At 42.1% G+C, this 16,542-nt stretch overlaps 1 protein-coding gene across 1 annotated transcript; it reads right to left on the bottom strand.

Moving 5' to 3' along the window:
* Positions 1-671: 671 nt before the first annotated feature.
* Positions 672-1,340, bottom strand: LOC104556334 (claudin-8). Its single transcript, XM_010200144.2, has one exon. It carries the CDS (start codon positions 1,338-1,340, stop codon positions 672-674), a length of 669 nt encoding a protein of 222 aa, XP_010198446.1.
* Positions 1,341-16,542: the final 15,202 nt, after the last annotated feature.

Genomic DNA, 16,542 nt, shown 5'->3' with positions numbered 1-16,542 from the left:
AAACATTAACTTTCACCAAAAAGACAATATTTAGGATGAACATAGAGCTATGTTTATGCTTTGAAATCACAGAATCTTAAGGGTTGAAAGAGACCTCAAAAGATCACCTAATCCAATTTTTCATGTATTTTAGCTTACCTTCCCCTGCTGAATAAATTCTTCATTAAACCTATAGTAAATCAATTACTTTTAAATCATTATTATCTTGTCCTTATTCACTACTATCCCCTCTTTCCCAGGCAGGAAAAACAAAACTCCAAACAGCTGCTTACTTCCCCTCCTCTTTGCAATAGGCCAGGATTTCATATCACAACAGAACTTTAAGACCTTTGTCACCATTTCACACATCAAATGCAACCCAAAGCAAAGCCATGCAACCCAAAAGCTGTTCCAAGTTACTACTAAAATAATCTTTCAATGCATTAAAATTGTCCATGCTGCAGCAAGTTACTACTAAAATAATCTTTCAATGCATTAAAATTGTCCATGCTGCAGCACTAGCCACAGCAGATCACACTGGAGATAACTACAGATCTGAAACACTGTCCCAGCAGCAGAGCAGTTACAGGGCAGAAGGCAAAGGCAGCTTTCTAGCTACCCTTTTTGGGCAGAAGCTCAAAATCCATCCAGACAGACTGAACACTTCAAAAACAGGAAAAGACAGGAGCCATCTAGACATACTGACTTTTGGAGTATGCGATTTCAGTCTCCCTGTGCTGAGTCTGAGTGGGATACTGGGCTGGTGCAGAATATCCATAGCTTCTGATTTTCTCACAACAGCAGTAAAAGCAACAGAATATGGCTCCAGCAGCAACAAGGCAGAAGGCAGACACCCAGCCCAGGTAGAGGGCCTCTCCAAGCTCCCTTTTCTGTGCGACATTGATAGCAGGGTTGTAGAAGTCACTGATGATAGTGTTGGCAACCCAGCAGACTGGAATGAGCTCGACGATACCCGAGAGGCTGAAGAGGAACCCAGCTGTCAGAATAATATAGCCCTTGGCTTGCCAGCTGCTCTGTGTGCACCGTGTACACTTCATCCCGATAATGGCAACCACGAAAGCGAGGAACGAGAGCACTGACCCAGCACACATCAGCCCTCTGGATGCCTGCAGGTCCGGTGAGAGGGCCAGCACGGAGTCGTAGACCTTGCACTGCATCCTGATGTTGGCTTGTCTGATGCAGTGCATCCAGAGGCCTTCCCAAATGGTTTCAAACACGATGATATTGCTCTCAATAAAGGCAGACACCCTCCACTGAGGCATGCCTGTGACAGCAAATGTCCCAATCATGCCAAGGCCACCAATAAGCAGCCCAGCAATCTGTAAAGCACTGCTGACCATGTTGCTTTTGGAAGGTGAGCACCCTTCAGCAGGTTCCTTGAGCCAGGCGTGCACTGCTAGCAAAAAAATGAGCAACTTTTTCCCAAAGTCCTTGTCCGTTGTACAAAGAAAGTTTCAGAGTCAGTCTGCACAAAACTTTAAATCAGCGTGAATCTGGCACACGCTACGTGGGACTTGGCTGCGTCTTCATTGCCTTTATAATTCCCCTGACTCAAAGAGGCAAACTGAGCAATCAAGTGGAACAACTTTCCAAAGCAAGAGAAAGGACAGGGTGTGTGTAAACCAGCAAGAGTCACTTAGAATAAATGTGCCTTCTGAGGAAAATACTTTGCATTGAAGCCATTTATTTATTTATTTTTAAACAACAACAACAAAAAATAAAAGCCCTACATTTAACTTTACCTATTGTCTATAGGTAAGGAAATGGACTGGTCTCAATAGGCAGACAGGGGTTCACTGCTGCAGTTACTGAAACTGTTGTACTGAACAAGCAAGAATACTCTGCCTTGGTTCAGCTCGATGGCAAATTGCCAGGAGGAAAGTAGAGCTGTGCTCCCTGCCACAGGGCCTCTGCTCCCAAAAGTACTTTTGTTCTGAAGCTTGAAGGAGAGTACTGCAGTGACAGGATCAATGAACAAAGCAAATCAAAGCGATAAAGTAACTCTAATCTGAAACAGTTCTGTAGAGGATAATCAAAGTTAAAAATGACCATTTAAGAGGCAGAAAGGAATGATAAAAGACCTCAATCCTGCTAATACCTGTACACATATATAGCTTTATAGATTTCTGTTGCTTTATCAAGCATTATGGGAATAGATAGGCTTTTGGAGATATCCACATGCTAAAATGATTGCACAATCAGATCTACAGAATGGCGATTTAAGCTTGTTTTCCTGTGCAAAAGTGAACCCAAATATAACTCTGTGATGGAACCTCATGCAATGGAAAGTATTTGCTCTCAAAATAAAGACCTATTAGAGCTATTTGTGTACAAAAAATACTTTAGAAAAACATAATTTTTTTAAAAATAATAATAGCAATCAACCTGATCTAGGTGGACCTGCTTCTGCAGATTGGTTGGACTAGATAATCTCTAAAGGTCCCTTCCAACCCTACTATTCTATAATTCTATTATTATTATTATTATTATTATTAGAATGGCTAAAATGTTCATTCAAGAGATCTGGAAAATGTCAGGTGAAGAGATTTTGGAAGTCAGAGCAAAAAAAAACACAGTCAAAAATCTAAAGGAAAAATAATCAAACCACGCAACAAAAAACAGGCATGTAACAGTGGATTCTTTTTACAAATTCTTATAGCTACAAATGAATATGAAATATTCGGACTGATCTCTGCATGTGCCTTAACATGGAAAATAAAAGATTAGACCTAAACTAGGATTTTTTGATATGAAGTATTACTCCATCTATTATGACAATAATTAATTTCTTACACTGCAAAAGCAATTTAGGATATAACTAGCTAGATATTAAAATGCTCGTCTCCTGCTACTCATTTGAACTTTCTTGCCTCTATTTCTTTTCTTGTCATTTATATAACTTCAAAAATAGAAAGTAAATGCAAAAAGAAATAGAACAGTGCAATGCTAAATATGCCAGCTTCTTGTCATGTCAAAGACATGCCAAGATAAAGATAGAAGTCTCACATGTAATATTTTACACTCTCTAAGTGTGTTTGTGTGTATGCGTACGTGTGTTTGTGTAAAAGTACACTTAGGAGACAAGGGAAACTAAGAAGCACTCTACAAATTTTTCTATACTCAGTTTGTCTTCCAGATCCACATGCTTTTCCAATCTCTGTAGCAGGCTGCTGTTGATAAAGACGTGCTATGATGATGAAGACAGGTAACCTCTTCTTCTGTTTCTGGTCCCTTGAGTCCTGATTTGTGGCCAGGCAACTTTCCATTATGCCCTTTTGGTTTTGTTTATCTCTCTGAAATCAAACCTGCTGTCTTCATGTCTTTTCTAACACAAAGGCACTGAGAGCCTTGACCTGAAAAACGTAGTTAGTCTGATGACAGCTCCAGGAGCATTGATAAGGGATTGATACCAGAACTCAGAGATTTCTCTTTTTTTTTTCCTAACCCTAAATTCCTGTCCTCACTTGTTATTTTATATAGAAGCGTGATTTGAGCTGAAATTGCAAGCAAATGGTTAAAAGTTTAAAATGCTTAAAAGTTCTAGTACTTGTGCAGACACCTGCAGCCAGAGACAGTAAGAATCAGGCTGAGAAGAAAACAAGGAAGTGAACCTATCAGCCTGAGAAGAGGTCAAAGGAGAGAGACTGATGGCAGTAGTTAACCATATTTTGGCTCTATGTTGTGGAAGTAAGCAGAGAAACAACTTCAAAACAGTTTCAGCAAGATCACTGTGTTAAAAAATAAGATAATTGCTTCTCTGTAATATATATAAAGAACACTATTTCACTTCACAGTGTGCACGTTGGGTAGAGCGATATCCCACGCCCACATCGCTGCAATAAAGGAATGCCTGCTTCTTAGTGCCATCTGTTACGGATTTTATTTGCCTATTTTGGTGACAGGATGAGGAGTCTGGATTTTTTGGGGACTCGCTCCTTCTACTGTGGGGCTTACTAGTATCTGATCCCACTGCAACTGCATTGCCTATTCTGTATTTCTCCCACCTCGCACTTGTATTTGCAGTTTTGACTCCTGCTCGCCATCAATCAGCCTCTCCTGGCAGTTTGAGTCCCTTTTGTCATCTCTATGGGCAAGGCTAGAGAGGGGGTCTATAGCCTCCTGAGTTAGGGACCATGACTGCCATGTGGGTTGAATGCCTATGTCATTTTTGTCTGCTCCTGGTCTAGGCACACAGCAGCCTCATGCCCCATTGTCCTGATGAGCTCCTTACTGGGGATTAATAACTCTACAACTCCTGGTCTCCTGTGAAGGGTGTCATTTTCCAGCCAGCAATGAAGGGTGACTTGACCCTATTGGGCAGGATGGATATATACCCAAGGTGTTAACTTGGAGAGGCCACCAAACTCTTATATTGGCATAAGAACTGTATCCATTGCTATAGCATGACAGAATCTGAATCTGTGTAACTGATATCACAATATGCTACTTTGTGTAATGTGAACTACTCCTGTCATACAGAGCCATAATTAATGGGGATCTGGGTACAGGATTTGGGGAAAACTACATGGGGATAATGCAGCCTCACTTCCATCCCTGAAAAGGTGATAGAACAACTCATCCTGAATGTTGTCACTAAACATACGAAGGAAAAGATGGTTATCAGGGGAGGTCTGCATGGATTCACTAAGGGGAAATTCTGTTTGACCAATCTGATAGCCTTCTATGAGTGCATAACCAGCTCGCTAGATGAGTGGATGTCATAGATGACTTCAGTAAGGCTTTTGACATTGTCTCCCATTACATCCTCATCAGAAAGCTCAGGCAGTGTGGCTTGGATGAGTGGACAGTGAGGTGGATCAAGAGTTGGCTGAATGACAGAGCCCAGAGGATGGTGATCAAATAGCACAGAAGCAAGTTGGAGGCCTGTGGCCAGTGGAGTTCCACAGGGATCAGTTCTTGGGCCAGTCTTGTTCAACATCTTCATCAATAACCTGGATGAGGGGACAGAGTGTAACCTCAGTAAGTTGGCTCATGACACCAAACTGAGAGGACTGGCTGATTCCCCAGAGGGCTGTGCTGCCATTCAGCAGGACCGCGACCAGCTTGAGAGTTGGGCAGAGAGGAACCTCATGAGGTTCAATAAGGACAAGTGCAGTAAGGAACAACCCTATGCACCAGGACAGGCTGGGAGTCGAACTGCTGAAGAGCAGCTCTGCAGAGACCTGGGAGTCCTGATTGATAATAAACTGAACATGAGCCAGTAATGTGCCCTCGTGGCCAAGAAGGCCAATGGCATCCTGGCGTGATATTCAGAGTGATGGTGTTTGTCTTCCCAAGCCACTGTTATGTGTGTTGGTGCCCTGCTGTCCTGGAGATGGCTGAACACCTGCCTGCCCATGGGAAGTGGGGAATTAATTCCTTCTTTTGCTTTGCTTGTGTGTTCAGCTTTTGCTTTACCTATTAAACTGCCTATCACAGCCGACGAGTTTTCTCAGTTTTACTCTTCTGATTCTCTCCCCTTTCCCATGGCAGAGGAGGTGGTGAGTGACTGTGTGGTGCTTGGTTGCCAGCTGAAATTAAACCTTTACTGAGACCATGGTCAGCTCCAGACAACATAGTTCCAGAAGAGTGTAGCCAGCAGGTCAAGGGAGGTTCTTCTTCCCCTCTACCCTGCCCTTGTGAGGCCTCATCTGAAGTACTGTGTCCAGTTCTGGGCTCCCCAGCTCAAGAGGGACAGAGAACTTCTGGACAGAGTCCAGCTCAGGGCCACCAACATGATCAGGGGACTGCAACATCTTTCATACAAGGAGAGGCTTCAGGAATTGGGGTTGTTTAGTCTAGAGAAGAGGAGATTGAAGGGAAATCTTATTAACATTTACAAATATCTACATGGTGGGTGTCAGGAGGTTGGGACATCCCTTTTTTCTATTGTAGCTAGCAACAGGACAAGGGGTAATGGGAAGAAGCTGGAACACATAAAGTTCTACTTAAATATAAGAAAAAACTATCTCACTGTTCAGGTGAGGGAGCCCTGGCACAGGCTGCCCAGAGAGGTTGTGGAATCTCCGTCCTTGGAAGTCTTCAAGACATGCTTGGACACATTTCTATGCAACCTGATCTAGGTGAACCTGCTTCAGCAGGGGGTTTGGACTGGATGATCTCTAAAGGTCCCTTCCAACCCCTACCATTCTATGATTCTAAGAAAACTTCTTGGATTACCAGATTCATAGAATCAAGGAGCAATTCAAATTAGAAGAAGCTAGTGGATACTTTCTAATCCAACTCATGCTTGAGGCTGTACCCTTCAAAATCACAAGGCTAACCACTTCAGTTAAATCCTGTTCCCCTAAGGGTGCGATAGGAGAATTTTGAGAAGAGGCTGTAAATGCACAGTATTTCTCTGCTAAAATGGTCTTGGAATATTAAATATATAATAAGGTAATTATCATTGCATGGCTTTGCAGCCCCATGTTTGCCACTCAAATAGCAAAGAAAAAGCTACAAGCTTATAGCAGAACAAATAAACAAGAGCTTTAATAACATATTTGTGAGCAAACACAAACATGATACAAGCAGAAGGACTGATTTTTCTTAGAGATCATCAAAGTTCTAATTTACAGGACATGGAAAGTAATTAGTTGAACAAATATAATTTAATCATATTATTGATTAATTTGCAAAATCATTAAAAGTCCCATATAAATTCACGGTAAGATTGTATCTGCATCAGGGATTGACTATTTGCACATTCTTAGAAGGATTAAATTTTAGTGCCTTATCTTGTTTAAAACCATTTTCAGAAGGAACTGTGAGGAAATCTTATTTAGCATTATGGATTGCATCTGCTTGTTTACTATTAAAACACAGGAAAGGGGCAAGTCAAGAATCTCATTATTTGTTCTCTGTATTCAAATATGCTATTTCTTTATGTGGAAATATCAGATATACCTGTGACTAGCTAATCATATTTCACTGTTGGCCACAGGATCCTAATATTTTGTTATAAAACAAATATGCACATACATAATTTATTTTCTCTCTTCTCTTCTCTTCTCTTCTCTTCTCTTCTCTTCTCTTCTCTTCTCTTCTCTTCTCTTCTCTTCTCTTCTCTTTTCCCACTATGTTAAGGAATTAATATCCTTGAAGTCACTGTCAAGCTTTTCTGTGTGACCTGTGTATTTTCCTTGCTCAGTGTCTTCAGCTGTTCCCTCTTCTCCTTTCTCCTCTCCAGAACAGGTGAATGAATCAGCTGCAGGCACCTGTTGTTCTGTATTCTTGGTAAATAATGTGCACCTAAAGGAACCTATAGCACTGCCTGAGCAGTAAATACATAACATTTCAGGACTGAGCTTGGTTGGTCTGTTAGCGTCAAACAGGACCCCACAGTCAGGACATTTTTCTTCTCTGTCTGACACTTTGGTAGCACCCCAGTGAACCCCATTGAATCCCCTTCTGTGACAAGGGATTTTTCACCTTACTTACATGGCTTTTCTTCTGAGTACTGTTTGCAGTTTGGGGAGGAGGTGAAGTGAAGAGAGACCCCTGTGATTAGCTCAGGTCATTTCTCAAAGCTACTCTGAGAACCTACTGCTCCCAAGCAGGGCAATAAAGTCCCCAAGTCCCCGTCATAACCCATTTGCAGCCACTAAAGGTGTTTAGGAGTAAAACCCACCAGGAAAACATATTTTAAGGATTATATCCTTCCTTTTTCAAAGCATATAATATTTTTTAATTCCAGAGTTGCAAGGTGTGAGCAGCAGTCACTGAGTGGGAGATGGGAAGAGGGGGAAGAAATGGTTGCTCAACACCTCAAAAAATCTCACCCTGCATCAGCAGCACATTGAGAAGAATCCTAATTATTGATGATCTTATGAAAAATCAGAGGAGTGTTGATGTCAGACAAGTTGTTCAGCATTTTCTCTCTTGGAAGACTCTTATTACTGTGTCAGTGATTGTGCACTGCTCTATGACAAGCCCCAAGTACACCATAACCTGGCACTTATTTTTCTCCAAGATCTTTTACCTAATGCAGCAAAACATGAAAAGCCAGTTCAACATAGCTAGTGCAAGCAGAAAGAATCACATACATAATCAGCTTTACTGAAGAGCCACTTCTTTTCAATTAAGGTAGCTTTTACTCCTGTACCTTCTCTCCACAATATTTAGTACTTAAGAAGACACTATTGTTCATATGGCAAAAGGGACAGTGACACAAGCACAAAACACAATAATTCTTGGCTAGTAATGTAACAGCATTGCAGAAAATCTTCTTGCCTAATATCCCAAATAACTTCACACATTTGCTTCTCTTGCTCCCTATGCTTTAAATCTCATATATATGATCCATGACAATGTGATGATGTTCCTTTTGGATTAACATGCGGTGCCGAATTTTCAGTTTCCCTTCAATTTTAACTTCTGTTTGTTTTATGAACTGTTAATGCAGAAAATTTGCATAGCTTTTAACAGAGACCTACAGTTCAAAACTAGGATTTCTGAAGACATCCTGTGGCTAAAGGGTGTCAGAGACAACATCCTCCTATGCTATCTGCCTACATACACTTTTAGAGACAACTGAAACCTCTTGAAGATCTGCATAGAAAGAACTGCCCTGTTATATTGTCAAAGCTTCATAAGAATTAATAGCAGAAAATGCTATGCTAAAGGATAGGATGAAAGCTATTGGCTTAGCAGCTTTAAAAATGGACTGGGAAAAGTTCATAGACACATGTCAGGGAAACATTCTGCACGAGGACAGATTCACCCTGAGGAGGCTATAGGACATTTCTCCCTCCAGATTCCCTTCCATGTTGGGAAGCTGAATTCTGACTTGAAGAATCTAGCTTATGCTCACTGAAACCCATTATCGGTCTGCTGTGTAGAATGAGTAGGAACATGAAATATTTTGTATAAAGTCACTTTTTCCTTCACACAGAAAGAGATGTGATCTGTAAAATGAAAGTCTGAGATGAATACATTTCTTCATTGGTTTATAAAAATTTTCATCATTGCTGTATTTGAAAGAAAACACAAATTGCAGTTTATCCCATTCAGGTGGTTGCCTCAGTAGCATTCTCTAGCACATCCAGCAATTAGCCTACAATTTACAGATGACAGACCTTCTTTAAAATGAAATGTTGCCTAAGCTGATTTGATTAAAAGATTTATGTCTCCAGACAACACCCGTCATTTGTGGCATTTCTGCACCAACGCAGTTGAGGCATCACCATACTACATTTAATTTTCTTTCCTAAAAGTTCCCCAGGCTTTTATTTTTAGCATTCCTAACATTCTTGCTGTGAAGGGCTGCCTGTCCTGAATCATAAGACTTTCACAAGTGTGACAGGGTTGTTCATTAAAGTTAAGAACAACTGTCCAACTCTTGTCTTTTGTTATACCCCAGATGCCTCGATGACTGCAGCAGGATTTCACAGGTGGAAATGAGCACAACATTTCAGTTTATCTGCATGCCTAGAATCTATATTTAAAGTTTAGCAGAGAAAATGCTCAGAGGATATAGGATTGCTCTCAATTCAATTAATGATGTTTAACTTTATGGTGCAATAAGACCATTGTGGTGATAATATATGTGTCATAGAAACGGTCTGGTATTTTTGAGGCATAACAGTAAACTTGTAGTTATTTGTAGTAACCTAAGGGGAAGGAATGAAAGAGGGACGCAGACAGGCAAACCCGTGAATTCAAAGTATATGCTGTGTGAAGTTAGAACGAGACTGAGAGTGTTGTTTCTTTAGCACAGCTGATAATCTGCAACCTGCAGAATGGGCACATGCATGCTTTAGAGGTAACACTACGGTGTCAAGACCTTACACAAATACAAACAGAGTGTATTTCCTGTTTCTGGTTGTCTTCCTTTTGGATAGGCTTTCCTGCTCTGATTCTTGACTTTCTTTTTCCATTCCTGATAGAAAACATCCAGGCTTGTATCCCAGAAGTTTTCTAACACACTTTTTGCCTCTGCATTATCACTTTAACACTGGTGCGGTTTTGTGGGGGAGCAAAATAATATCTTCAAAATCAGATATAAATCACAGCCTGGCATGATTTCTAGGAAAACAACAGATGTATCAATAACACAATAAATATCCTTATGCAGTGTGTATCCTTATCCTTATGCCAAAAGAAGCTCCAGAGTTCTAGTCTTTGGGTGGCAATTGCTGCAGTGTGACACATCTTTTGTGCCAGAAGCCAGCAGCTGGTAGGTTTTCATAGTGCTCACACAGCTATTTTGAAGCTCAGCCCAGCACTGCTGGCATTGCTGCTCCTCTCAGCAGCTGTGCCTGAGCTCTCTTCAGCCTAGGATGCAGCAGTATCAACTGCTATCTAAACCTTATCTCTTCTTACATGTTAAGCCCACCCAGATGCCAGTCAGTGCTCTAGTGCTCTAGCCCTCCCCTTTTTCAGTCTCCACAGGGTGTTTTTGACAATACAAGAGACAACATAAATACGAAAGCTGTTTCGCAAGGAAATTCACTTCTGCCTGCAAGAACATTACAGAGCACAGAGTCCAATGCTATGAAGTATGTGCTAGTCACAATCTTTCACTAGCCACTTCTTATAAATCACCCTGAACTCCAGGATTAGAGACCTGAGAGAGGCAATTGCTGCTCGCAAACATTTTTCATCCATTGCCTACCCTGGTCAGAGTCCCATATTTCAGTCACAGTCACCTGCGAACAACAAAGAGGTAGCAAAAATTTGCTATCTTCTATACGGACACAACATGGTCAACAAAAAGTCCAGGTTGGGAATCCAGGCTTAGGTATTTTTATGAGAGGACAGCAGGAGTTGTTTTGAGTGTTGACCTAGGGGAATAAACTTAAATTCGTACTCTAAATACTCTCAATAAGTGAGTGTGACCTCCCCAAAGGCACTTTCAAAAGTTTGAAGGTGACAAATCTTTCACCTTGTAAACATCATAATTGCCAGTGCCACTCTAGAAAGAGGTATCTAAAGCAGGTGCATATAGCTAGGAAGCCTTTAAAACCTGGAGGAAGGATCAAAATATTGATAAAGGGAGATTTCAGTGTCTTTTTCTCTAGCGACTTCTTTCTCGAACTGTTAGAGAAGCCATACATCCTTGTGTTTCTGGATTAAAATTTTCTCCTTTATTTCATATTCTCCTTGATTACTGGCTTTCCACTGCTACATCCATTAGTAACATGAGTCAAGGCAGACAATACTCTTACAGACCAGGTTTTTCCCATGGCAGACCCCTCCTGAATCCTGTAGGAGATCCACTCATGGAAGATTAGCAACATCATCCCACTTATAATGCCAAAATTCTTAAAGATCAAGGCAAAGTATTTCAGCTGCCATGTTATTCACAGATCAATATCCTATTAAATTAATTGAGGTGCTGCATAATAAATCTTTACCTTTTTTTTTACAAATGGGGACTAAGGGTACCTTCAGCAAGTTGGCTGATGACACCAAACTGGGAGGACTGGCTGATTCCCCAGAAGGCTGTGCTGCCATTCAGCGGGATCTTGACCAACTTCAGAGTTGGTCAGAGAGGAACCTCATGAGGTTCAACAAGGACAAGTGCAGAGTTCTGCATCTGAGAAGGAACAACCCCATGCACCAGTACAGGCTGGGAGTCGAAGTGCTGAAGAGCAGCTCTGCAGAGAGAGACCTGGGAGTCCTGATTGATAATAAACTGAACATGAGCCAGCAATGTGCCCTCGTGGCCAAGAAGGCCAATGGTATCCTGGGATGCATCAAGAAGAGTGTGGCCAGCAGGTCAAGGGAGGTTCTTCTCCCCCTCTACTCTGCCCTGGTAAGGCCTCATCTGGAGTCCTGTGTCCAGTTCTGGGCTCCCCAGTTCAAGAGGGACAGAGAACTTCTGGACAGAGTCCAGCGCAGGGCCACCAAGATGATCAGGGGACTGGAACAACTTTCATACAAGGAAAGGCTGCGGGAACTGGGGCTGTTTAGTCTGGAGGAGACTGAGGGGAGATCTTATTAACATTTACAAATATCTATATGGTGAGTGTCAGGAGGTTGGGACATCCCTTTTTTCTATAGTATCTAGCAACAGGACAAGGGATAATGGGATGAAACTGGAACACAAAAAGTTTCACTTAAATATAAGAAAAAACTATTTCACTGTGAGGATGGCGAAGCAGTGGCACAGGCTGCCCAGAGGGGTTGTGGAGTCTGCTTCCTTGGAGGTCTTCAAGACCCGCCCGGACACATTACTATGCAACCTGATCTAGGTGAACCTGCTTGAGCAGAGGGGTTGAACTAGATGATCTCTAAAGATCCCTTCCAATCCTTCCATTCTATGATTCTATGATTAAACAAGTTACAGAAGCTTTAGATGAAACAGATGAATGGAGGCAAGAAAAAAGAACTTTTTGGACACTTCAGTATATTTCACAATGTTAAACCAAATGTATAAAACATTTTCTAAAACATATTTTAAGTGAAATGATCATCAAATTCAAAGCAAAGTTGTTTGTTCAACAAAAAATTCCATTCTTACCAGTCCAAAACCTTTTATCTTTCTGAGAAAACTGCAGGTTTGTACTCAAACTGTCATTCAGTTCACTCATGCTTCAACAGGCAGCTGTTGCCCCCATATCCCACATATCCGTACTGAGTACTTGATGTTGAGAGCTTCCCAACTCCCACATTCCCTCATCAAGCTCTACTCAATGTACCAAAGTGGAAAGGACACCCTGCCTGAGATAAGAGTCTGTGTCCACATTTGTCTTTGTTGCCTTTTGGTGTGACTCAAATCTGTGATGTTATAGAGCATCTATGAAGAGCACTTTTGCAAAGCAGAATGCATCTGTGCATTTGGTGGTGGTTTTTACATTTGTTTGTAGTCTTCCCAACTGTATCTTTTAGATCACTGTCTTCTTCCAAATTTGTTCTTAAAGCTTATGCTAACAAATTTACATTTGAATTTGGTCTATTACAATGTAAACCACCAGCTGGCACATGTTCAACTGGCCCAATGCACTCTTACTTGCACAAAAGTACTGACGAAAAATAGTTTTCAGAGATACAGCAATCATCCTGAAATATTATCAGTGCAATGACACTGCACCTCCTCTGAGAAGTTAAATTTATCCTCATTGGGAAAGTGTTCCATTTTCTCCAACATTTCTTTGTTCAGCTCTGTGACCTGTTCTGCCCGAGTGTGAGATTGGGATGCACACATGGAATGCCAGAAGAGCTGAGTGAAATTTTTTCAAGGACAACATTTTTCAATCCAAGCAGGATTTGGCTTTTAACAACAACATATGCTACAGCAAATGTTCTTTTCTGTCAATGTAATTCATTATCAGATGAAATTTCCAAATGAAATATTTAAACAATGACAGAAATTCTAAATATTTAATTTAGAAGTCTCACTAGCGAAATAAGTTTAAAAAGTAGCTATTAAATAAAACCTCATCATTTTTCTCCATGTGTTCTGCTTAAAAAGCCAAAACTTTTATCTCTGCACACTGAGTAATATCACTGAATTGAATTTTATATGAAAATTTTAATGAAAAAAACAAAATTTAAAGGAAAATCATTAAAATATATCTATTTTTCCATCTATTTCTCAAAAATATCTATACTTTTTTCAGAGAAAAGCAATTTGCCACACACGGTGTTTTGTCCCCCTTCTCACAGATACAAACACCTGTTTTTTCTTTTAGAAAGGCAGGTTGTAGGAGCTTCTGTCTCTTGGTTATGTTTGCTAAAAGTAAAGGAAAGCAGTAGCACAGTGCCACAGCCATTCCCTGTCTTGCACAGCAGACCTGACTGAGAGGGTAACTGCCTCTAATTTATCTAACTCTGAGCCTTCAATGGGTGCATGTATCTCCTGAGCTCTAAGTACGAGAAGATAAAAAAAGTAAAGGAGCATTAATATACTCCTTGCCGTCACCACGAGACAATGGAGAAATTATAGGCTGAGCCTTCACCTGTTTTCAGCCACCTGCAGTCACAGCATATTGTTTCTTCAGTTTTATTCTGAATATTTCAACTAAGTATAAAGTCAAAGAGAGAAAAAAAATCTGTTAAAAAGAAATGCTTTGAATATATATGTATCCAGCCTGATTGAAAATAAGCTATAGGGTTTCAATTAGAATATCAAATACTGTGTTACTGATCTCCAATACCAAGTGCCATACAGAGTCCTGCTCCTGCCTCTCTTGAATCATAGAATTACAGAATCTTAAGGGTTGGAAGGGACCTCAAAAGATCATCTAGTCCAATCCCCCTGCCAGAGCAGGACCTCCTACAGTAGGTCACACAGGAACTCATCCAGGTGGGTTTTGAATATCTCCAGAGAAGGAGACCCAACAACCCATCTGGGCGGCCTGTTCCAGTGTTCCATCATCCTCACAGTGAAGAAGTTTTTCCCTTGCGTTTCTTTGGAACTTCTTATGTTCCAGCTTCTACTAGTTGCCCCTTGTCCTATCTTTGGACATCATTGAGAAGAGCCTGGCTCCATCTTCCTGACACCCACCCTTTACATATTTGTAAACATTAATGAGGTCACCCCTCAGTCTCCTTTTCTCCAAGCTAAAGAGCCCCAGCTGCCTCAGCCTTTCATCATAAGAGAGATGCTCCACTCCATCACCTTTGTGGCCATGTGCTGAACTCTCTCCAGCAGCTCCGTGTCCTTCTGGAACTGAGGGGCCCAGAAATGGACACAATATTCCAGATGTGTTCTCACAAGGGCAGAGTAGAGCGGGAGGAGAATGTCTCTTAGCCTGCTCTCCACAGCACTTCTAATACACCCCAGGATGCCATTGGCCTTCTTGGCCATGAGGGCACATTGCTGGCTCATGCTCATCCTGCTGTCCACCAAGACCCCCAAGTCTTTTTCCACACACTATTCTCAACAGTTCCAACCTGTACTGGTTCATGGGGTTGTTCTTTCTAAGATGCAGACTCTACACTTGCTCTTGTTGAGTTTCATTAGATTTCTCTCTGCCCAACCCTCCAGCCTGTCCAGGTCACATCGAATGGCAGCACAGCCTTCTGCTGTGTCAGCCACTCCCCCCAGTTCCCCTCAGCAAACTTGCTGACAGTGCCCTCTGTTCCCTCATCAAGGTCATTAATGAACATATTGAACAGTACTGGTCCCAGCATTGAACCCTGAGGGACTCCACTAGATACAGGCCTCCACTCCATTGATCACAACTCTCTGTCTTCTTTCCTTCAACCAGTTAACAATCCACCTCACTACCTGATCATTCATCTCATACTTTCTCAGTTTTGCTCTGATGATGCTGTGGGAGACGGTGTCAAATATTTTACTGAAATAAAGCTAAACCACCTCCACTGCACTACCACCATCTATCCACCTGGTTACACCTTCATAAAAGGCTATCAGGTTGGTCAAACATGACTTGCCCTTGGTAAAGCCATGTTGACTCCTCCTAATGACCCTTTTGTCCTTTAAATGGCTGGAGACAGCACCCAGGATAAGGGGTTTTTTTTTCCAGGGATGGAGGTGAAGCTGACCAGTCTGTAGTTACCTGGCTCCTCCTTCTTACCCTTTTTGAAAACTAGAGTGACATTTGCTTTCCTCCTGTCCTCAAGTACCTCTTCTGAAAAACTGGCATTGCCCTATTTTAATGCAAGCAATCTCTAGTTCCAAATAAACTGAAAGAGCCTCTCAAGTTCTGGCCAGAAGATAGGCTGAATTTTTTTTTGTTCTTGCACAACTTGCCTGGCTACTGTGGAGCTCCATAGAAACAAGTGTGACAGTGATTTGTGAGGACATCTCCTCAAGCTCACCTGAGAACAGCACATCAATGTTATCATCCAGGAGCACACAAGGAGCAAAGAAGAATTGCATATTTTCCAGCCCCCCTGACTCCTCCAACTGAATGTCCAGGGGAAACACATTTATCTGGAAGTGGCCTCCAGGACAATGCCAAGGCAAGTAAGTGCTTCCTCCAACAAATATGGTGGATCCAAACAAAAAACCATCCAAGCAGATACTTCATGTGTCTGTGCTTCCAGATGAAAATAAAGGCCACCAATACATATGCATCAAGTGCTTGTCCTGGTTTAACAAGGAGCAGCTTTTGCTTGCTAACATGGGGAGGGGGTTGCAGTGAAGACCCGGTAAAGAGTTTTTGGACTCTCCCCCAGCTACTGGGTTCACAATCACCTCCGGCCCAGTTGGGCCAATCTGGCGCCTCTGCCATCACTATTTAGGGACGGGAATTTGAAATGCTGGCAGGAGGTGTAAGAGTGATACAAGATGGAGGCGACCACGCGGACCCTTCAGCCACAGAAGGAGGAAGGAAGGAGAAGCAATAGACCAGAGACCCCTCCGCAAGCCATAGCGAGAATGCAAGCTGTGCCCCTGCAACCTATGGAGACCCATGGCAGGACTGAGAGTTACCAGCAGCTCCATGTGAGTGAGCCCAGATGGGTGAGAGACTGTGTGGGGAGACGGCCATGACCTAGGCCGTGTTGGAGAGCCTGCACGCCGCAGAGCAGCCCCACACGAGAGGCAGAGAGGAGCTGCAGCCTTTGGAATAAGTGCGCGTCGGAGCAGCCCGTGCAGGGCTGCCATGCGTGTGAGGTGCCCCA

Source organism: Colius striatus, chromosome 1 (genome assembly GCF_028858725.1).
Source record: "Colius striatus isolate bColStr4 chromosome 1, bColStr4.1.hap1, whole genome shotgun sequence".
Lineage (NCBI taxonomy): Eukaryota > Metazoa > Chordata > Aves > Coliiformes > Coliidae > Colius > Colius striatus.
Note: the sequence above shows the minus strand (reverse complement) of the source record. Positions and strands in the feature narration are given on the sequence as shown.

Bases quoted from the DNA above. Each gene is read 5' to 3' on its own strand.
- LOC104556334 (XM_010200144.2), bottom strand. From the start codon at position 1,340: ATGGTCAGCAGTGCTTTACAGATTGCTGGGCTGCTTATTGGTGGCCTT.